Consider the following 7728-nt stretch of genomic DNA (forward strand, 5'->3'; position numbering starts at 1 on the left):
CTGTCTCCCTCTCCAGTCTCTTCTGTCTCCCCCTCCAGTCTCTTCTGTCTCCCCCTCCAGTCTCTTCTGTCTCCCCATCCAGTTTCTTCTGTTTCCCCCTCCAGTCTCTTCTGTCTCCCCCTCCAGTCTCTTCTTTCACCCCATCCAGTCTCTTCTGTCACCCCCTCTAGTCTCTTCTGTCTCCCCCTACAGTCTCTTCTGTCTCCCTCTCCAGTCTCTTCTGTCTCCCCCTCCTGTTTCTTCTGTCGCCCCCTCCAGTCTTTTCTGTCTCCCCCTCCAGTCTTTTCTGTCTCCCCCTCCAGTCTCTTCTGTCACCCCCTCCAGTCTCTTCTGTCACCCCCTCCAGTCTCTTCTGCCTCCCACCAATCTCTTCTGTCTCCCTCTCCAGTCTCTTCTGTCTCCCCCTCCAGTCTCTTCTGTCTCCCCCTCCAGTCTCTTCTATCTCCCCCTCCAGTCTCTTCTGTCTCCCCCTCCAGTCTCTTCTGCCTCCCATCAATCTCTTCTGTCTCCCCCTCCAGTCTCTTCTGTCTCCCCCTCCAGTCTCTTCTGCCTCCCATCAATCTCTTCTGTCTTTCCCTCCAGTCTCTTCTGTCTCCCCCTCCAGTCTCTTCTGTCTCCCCCTCCAGTCTCTTCTGCCTCCCATCAATCTCTTCTGTTTCCCCCTCCAGTCTCTTCTGTCTCCCCTCCAGTCTCTTCTGTTTCCCCCTCCAGTCTCTTCTGTCTCCCCCTCCAGTCTCTTCTGTTTCCCCCTCCAGTCTCTTCTGTCTCCCTCTCCAGTGTCTTCTGTCTCCCCCTCCAGTGTCTTCTGTCTCCCCCTCCAGTCTCTTCTGCCTCCCATCAATCTCTTCTGTCTCCCTCTCCAGTCTCTTCTGTCTCCCTCTCCAGTCTCTTCTGTCTCTCCTCCAGTCTCTTCTGTTTCCTCCTCCAGTCTCTTCTGTCTCCCCCTCCAGTCTCTTCTGTTTCCCCCTCCAGTCTCTTCTGTCTCCCTCTCCAGTCTCTTCTGTCTCCCCTTCCAGTCTCTTCTGTCTCCCCCTCCAGTCTCTTCTGCCTCCCATCAATCTCTTCTGTCTCCCCCTCCAGTCTCTTCTGTCTCCCCCTCCAGTCTCTTCTGTCTCCCCCTCCAGTCTCTTCTGTCTCCCCCTCCAGTCTCTTCTGTCTCCCTCTCCAGTCTCTTCTGTCTCCCCCTCCAGTCTCTCCTGTCTCCCCCTCCAGTCTCTTCTGTCTCCCCCTCCAGTCTCTTCTGTCTCCCCCTCCAGTCTCTTCTGTCTCCCCCTCCAGTCTCTTCTGTCTCCCCCTCCAGTCTCTTCTGTCTCCCTCTCCAGTCTCTTCTGTCTCCCCCTCCAGTCTCTTCTGTCTCCCCCTCCAGTCTCTTCTGTCTCCCCCTCCAGTCTCTTCTGTCTCCCTCTCCAGTCTCTTCTGTCTCCCTCTCCAGTCTCTTCTGTCTCCCCCTCCAGTCTCTTCTGTCTCCCCCTCCAGTCTCTTCTGTCTCCGTCTCCAGTCTCTTCTGTCTCCCTCTCCAGTCTCTTCTGTATCCTCCTCCAGTCTCTAGTATACATTTTTTGCAAAAAACGTATCAACCAAATACCCTGCTTTGTTATCTCTTTACTAGCACTTGCTGTTTACTGTTACTTTTTTACAGCAGAGTATTTTTATACGTTTGTTTTACTGTGTTTTTCTGTGTTTCCCCTTTCAGACACCTGGTTCCCTTTCAAAACACCTCTACATGCCTCCAGGTAACTTTGCAGTTCATCAGCAAAGAGACCCAGCGACTAGATCTTGAGTTATGTTGCCATTGACCTTTTTAGTACTTAAACCACCAAATGTGCTGACATTTCCTCTTCACTGTGCGAGACCACCAGGGGTTTTGGCATTGACCTCTTCCATACATGAGACTGTCACTGACTATTTCCATGCCTAGTTCACCTGGAATGCTGGCATCAACAACTTAACTTCTCTAGACAATCATGAATGTAATAGTGTCTTTCCTGCATGGAATCCACCTTGGGTCCTTACAGTTGGGTGCTTACAGTAGCTCTTTCAATAACCAAGACCACATGGGCTTTTGACATTGACATTTTTTCAATACCAAAATCCAGATCCCAAGGATGTTGGCATAGACCACTTCAGTACCTAGACCAGCATGGCTTTTTTCACTGACCTTGCATCTACTCTAGATGACGAGGCATGTTGGTGCAACTCTAATGACAGCCATATTGAACGCTACCCAGTTTTCCCAAAATTAGATATACAGTGGGGGAAATTCTTATTTGATCCCTTGCTGATTCTGTAAGTTTGCCCACTTACAAAGACATGAACAGTCTATAATTTTAAGGGTAGGTTAATTTTAACATTGAGAGATACAATATCAAAAATAAAACCCAGAAAATCACATTGAATAAATTATATAAGTTTATTTGCATTTTGCAGTGAGAAATAAGTATTTCATCCCCTACCAACCATTAAGAGTTCTGTTTCCTCCAGACCAGTTAGACGCTCCTAATCAACTTGTTACGTGCATTAAAGGCAGCTGTCTTACATAGTCATCTTTATAAAAGACTCCTGTCCACTGACTCAATTAATTAGTCAGACTCTAACCTCTACAACATGGGCAAGACCAAAGAGCTTTTATAAGAATGTCAGGGACAAGATCATAGACCTGCACAAAGCTGGAGTGGGCTACAAAACATAAGTAAGACGCTGGGTGAGAAGAAGACAACTGTTGGTGCAATAGTAAGAAAATGGAAGAAATACAAAATGACTGTCAATAGACATCAATTTGGGGCATCATGCAAATCTCACCTCGCGGGGTATCCTTGATCATGTGGAAAGTGAGAGATCAGCCTAAAACTACACAGGGGGAACATGTTAATGATCTCAAGGCAGCTGGGACCACAGTCACCGAGAAAACCATTGGTAACACATTACGCCGTAAAGGTTTAAAATTCTGCAGTGCCCGCAAGGTCCCCCTGCTCAAGAAGGTGCATGTGCAGGCCCGTCTGAACTCTGCCATTGAACACCTGGATAGTTCTGTGAGTGATTGGGAGAAGGTGCTGTGTTCAGATCAGACAAAAATTGAGCTGTTTGGCATTAACTCAACTCGCCATGTTTGGAGGAAGAGAAATGCTGCCTATGACCCAAAGATCACCATCCCCACTGTCAAACATGGAGGTGGAAACATTATGTTTTGAGGGGTGTTTCTCTGTTAAGGGCACAGGACTACTTCACCGCATCAATGAGACAATGGATGGAACCATGTACCGTAAAATCATGAGTGACAACCTCCTTCCCTCCGCCAGGACATTAATAATGGGTCATGGCTGGGACATCCAGCAAGACAATGTCTCAAAACATACAGCCAAAGCAACAAAGGAGTGGCTCAAAAAGAAGCACATTAAGGTCATGGAGTGGCCTAGCCAGTCTCTGGCCCTTAATCCCATAGAAAACTTATGGAGAGAGTTGAAGCTCCGAGCTGCCAAGCGACAGCCTCAAAATCTTAATGATTTAGTGATGATCTGCAAAAGAGGAGTGGAGCAAAATTCCTCCTGACATGTGCGCCAACCTCATCATCAACTGCAAAAAACGTCTGACTGCTGTGCTTGCCAACAAGGGTTTTACCACCTAGTATTAAGTCTTGTTTGCCAGAGGGTTCATATACTTATTGCTCACTGCAAAATTTATATAATTTATACAATGTGATTTTCTGGATTTTATTTTTGATATTCTATCTCTCAATATTAAAATTAACCTACCCTTAGTATTATAGACTGTTCATGTCTTTGTCAGTGGGCAAACCTACAAAATCAGCAAGGGACAAAATACTTATTTCCCCACTGTATTTAAGAAATCTGAATTTTTGCAATTTTTCACATAATATATAGAGCAAAAACTACCCACTGGCCTTCACATTGGCTCACCATCCCCGTTCACCTTGAAGGCTTCTGTGGCTCCCGGAGAGCTGTTCTTGTCTGGGTGGTATCTCAGTGCCAGTTTCCGATACGCCCTCCGGATCACCTCGGTGTTGGCGTCCCTCCTGACTCCAAGGACTCGGTAATAATCCTCATGGTCGTCAAATCCTTGCATCACTCTTTGCTCGTCTTCCTCTTCGTCATCTTCCTCATCGTCATCATCATCATCTTCATCATCATCATCTTCCTCCTCTTCTTCTTGCCACGCTGGCCTGCCGCAGTTCCCACAACCTGCGTAGTGGTTCTCATGGGCCCAGAAGTCACGTTGCCCATAATGACCATGTGTTGGTCCACATTGGGCTTCATCTGCTTCAAAATAGCCTCCTCGTATGGCCTGGATGAGGCCGGCAGCCGTGCGGGTGGGGTAGAGGCTTTGGGCTTGGTAAAGGTAATTTAGAGCATCCCCGGTTCTTCCGCACTGGAGTCGCACCCGTGCGATCTTTATGAGCATCTCAGCTCTTTGTCGCTCCATCTCGACCAACTTCGTCTCCGAATGTCTCTAGGAAAGTCCTTATAATTTGGAGAACTTGGCAAATGTGTAACAAAAATCAATTTTTGTTTTCAAATCTTCTTTAAGGAAAAAAATGAACAAATAAATAAAAATTGAATTATATTTAAATTTTAAATTCTGACAATAAAATTACTTATTATAGTTTAATGACTATCTATAAAAAAAGAAAGTTTTAGGACGTCCTCGTCCACACTAACCGAGTAATCAAAAAGAAAGTCTTAATCTCTCAAGACAAGAAGCTCCGCAGATTCCCAAGAGTTCCCGTCAACATTTTTTTTAAAAGAAATGTCATGAAAAAATTGTATTTCTTTGCCCAAAATTAAAAATAAAATGACTCGGCTGTCAGTATTTAGCTCTGTAGATACAATTTCATAAGATAAATTAAATTAAAATTAATTAAATTTGCAAAAATTGCAAAAAGAAAAATTTTGATAATGGCAGATTAAAATAAAACCGGATGTAAGGCTTTTTCCTAGAGACACATGGCCGGGTGTGCAGACTGCGGAGGTGGCACGGTCGGCTCCATGGAGCGGAGCGTGGGCTTGGATGCAGGCGGAGGTGTTACGGCTTCTTCGCAGCCTGTCAATGACACGCATGGAGGGGTCCTGGGTGTCAGCAGCTACTCATGAATATGGATGCACCTCCAGCATTTCGCCGCTGCCGCGGGATCGGAGCGTCCTGTGCAGGGCGGATTCTTCCCGGAATCCCCGGCCGAATCGTATTATTCTACAATATTGCAGATGTCGGGACCCCGGACGGCATCCAGCGAGCCAGTGATTATTGCAGCATCCGGAGAATGATGGTTACCCAGCATTGATGTCGACCTCGCCACCTGCACGGTGCGGCTGCGGAGATGACACTGATCCCAGGATCCCCACCTCCTGTATGGATTCATTAGCCAGAGCCCCGGAGCCAGGCATCATATGTCTCTGGCCTCCTTTCACGTCCCATCCCCCTCTACTCCTATAAAAAGCCTTGGAGAGAGGCAGCAGGCAGTACAGACAGCAGCAGCTGATCTCCAGCAGCCCACGCTGCTTCCGCCCCAGCCCCGGGAATGATGGGACATGTAGTTCTCAGCCGAAGGATAATATGCTGAGATCACCATGATCTGCCGCACCGCAAGGGTCTCATCGCGAAGAATCATCCTGAAATATTTGTCAATGTGATACATTTAATTAAAGGTCATAATATTAGTGCCAGTAACAGTGCCAGCCATAGTGTCCTAATAACAGTGCCGCCCATAGTGTCCTAATAACAGTGCCGGCCATAGTGTCCTAATAACAGTGCCATCCATAGTGTCCTAATAACAGCGCCATCCATAGTGTCCTAATAACAGTGCCGGCCATAGTGTCCTAATAACAGTGCCATCCATAGTGTCCTAATAACAGTGCCGTCCATAGTGTCCTAATAACAGTGCCGGCCATAGTGTCCTAATAACAGTGCCATCCATAGTGTCCTAATAACAGCACCGGCCATAGTGTCCTAATAACAGCACCGGCCATAGTGTCCTAATAACAGTGCCGTCCATAGTGTCCTAATAACAGTGCCGGCCATAGTGTCCTAATAACAGCGCCATCCATAGAGTCCTAATAACAGTGCCGGCCATAGAGTCCTAATAACAGTGCCGGCCATAGTGTCCTAATAACAGTGCCGTCCATAGTGTCCTAATAACAGTGCCGTCCATAGTGTCCTAATAACAGTGCCGGCCATAGTGTCCTAATAACAGCGCCATCCATAGTGTCCTAATAACAGCGCCATCCATAGTGTCCTAATAACAGTGCCGGCCATAGTGTCCTAATAACAGTGCCATCCATAGTGTCCTAATAACAGTGCCGTCCATAGTGTCCTAATAACAGTGCCGGCCATAGTGTCCTAATAACAGCGCCATCCATAGTGTCCTAATAACAGTGCCGTCCATAGTGTCCTAATAACAGCGCCGGCCATAGTGTCCTAATAACAGTGCCGCCCATAGTGTCCTAATAACAGCGCCGGCCATAGTGTCCTAATAACAGCGCCGGCCATAGTGTCCTAATAACAGCGCCGGCCATAGTGTCCTAATAACAGCGCCGGCCATAGTGTCCTAATAACAGCGCCGGCCATAGTGTCCTAATAACAGCGCCATCCATAGTGTCCTAATAACAGTGCCGGCCATAGTGTCCTAATAACAGTGCCGGCCATAGAGTCCTAATAACAGCGCCGGCCATAGTGTCCTAATAACAGCACCGGCCATAGTGTCCTAATAACAGTGCCGCCCATAGTGTCCTAATAACAGCGCCGGCCATAGTGTCCTAATAACAGCGCCGGCCATAGTGTCCTAATAACAGTGCCGCTCATAGTGTCCTAATAACAGTGCCGGCCATAGTGTCCTAATAACAGTGCCGGCCATAGTGTCCTAATAACAGTGCCGGCCATAGTGACCTAATAACAGTGCGGCCATAGTGTCCTAATAACAGCACCGGCCATAGTGTCCTAATAACAGTGCCGGACATAGTGTCCTAATAACAGTGCCGGCCATAGTGTCCTAATAACAGTGCCGGCCATAGAGTCCTAATAACAGCGCCGGCCATAGTGTCCTAATAACAGCACCGGCCATAGTGTCCTAATAACAGTGCCGCCCATAGTGTCCTAATAACAGCGCCGGCCATAGTGTCCTAATAACAGCGCCAGCCATAGTGTCCTAATAACAGTGCCGCTCATAGTGTCCTAATAACAGTGCCGGCCATAGTGTCCTAATAACAGTGCCGGACATAGTGTCCTAATAACAGTGCGGCCATAGTGTCCTAATAACAGCACCGGCCATAGTGTCCTAATAACAGCGCCATCCATAGTGTCCTAATAACAGTGCCGGACATAGTGTCCTAATAACAGCGCCGGCCATAGTGTCCTAATAACAGCGCCATCCATAGTGTCCTAATAACAGTGCGGCCATAGTGTCCTAATAACAGTGCCGCCCATAGTGTCCTAATAACAGTGCCGGCCATAGTGTCCTAATAACAGTGCCGCCCATAGTGTCCTAATAACAGTGCCGGACATAGTGTCCTAATAACAGTGCGGCCATAGTGTCCTAATAACAGTGCCGGCCATAGTGTCCTAATAACAGCACCGGCCATAGTGTCCTAATAACAGCACCGGCCATAGTGTCCTAATAACAGCACCGGCCATAGTGTCCTAATAACAGTGCCGGCCATAGTGTCCTAATAACAGTGCCATCCATAGTGTCCTAATAACAGTGCCGGACATAGAGTCCTAATA

The 7728-nt window shown here is 47.5% G+C and overlaps 1 protein-coding gene across 2 annotated transcripts in view; it reads right to left on the reverse strand.

Annotated features, from left to right (window-relative positions):
• Nucleotides 1-5471, reverse strand: part of PSMB6 (proteasome 20S subunit beta 6) — a 36856-nt gene extending 31385 nt beyond the window's left edge. Inside the window, exon 1 of one of the 2 annotated variants that reach the window (XM_073547107.1) lies at nt 3928-5434. In XM_073547107.1, the coding sequence (XP_073403208.1) occupies nt 3928-4437 (510 nt within the window). In that variant the 5' untranslated portion in view covers nt 4438-5434. Of the gene's footprint in view, nt 1-3927 lie in introns of both variants that reach the window. The other variant, XM_073547106.1, reaches the window with a different exon arrangement.
• Between the last annotated feature and the right edge of the window lie 2257 nt (nt 5472-7728).

This window comes from Dendrobates tinctorius, unplaced genomic scaffold (assembly GCF_039654945.1).
Source record: "Dendrobates tinctorius isolate UK_male_01 unplaced genomic scaffold, ASM3965494v1 ptg000151l, whole genome shotgun sequence".
Lineage (NCBI taxonomy): Eukaryota > Metazoa > Chordata > Amphibia > Anura > Dendrobatidae > Dendrobates > Dendrobates tinctorius.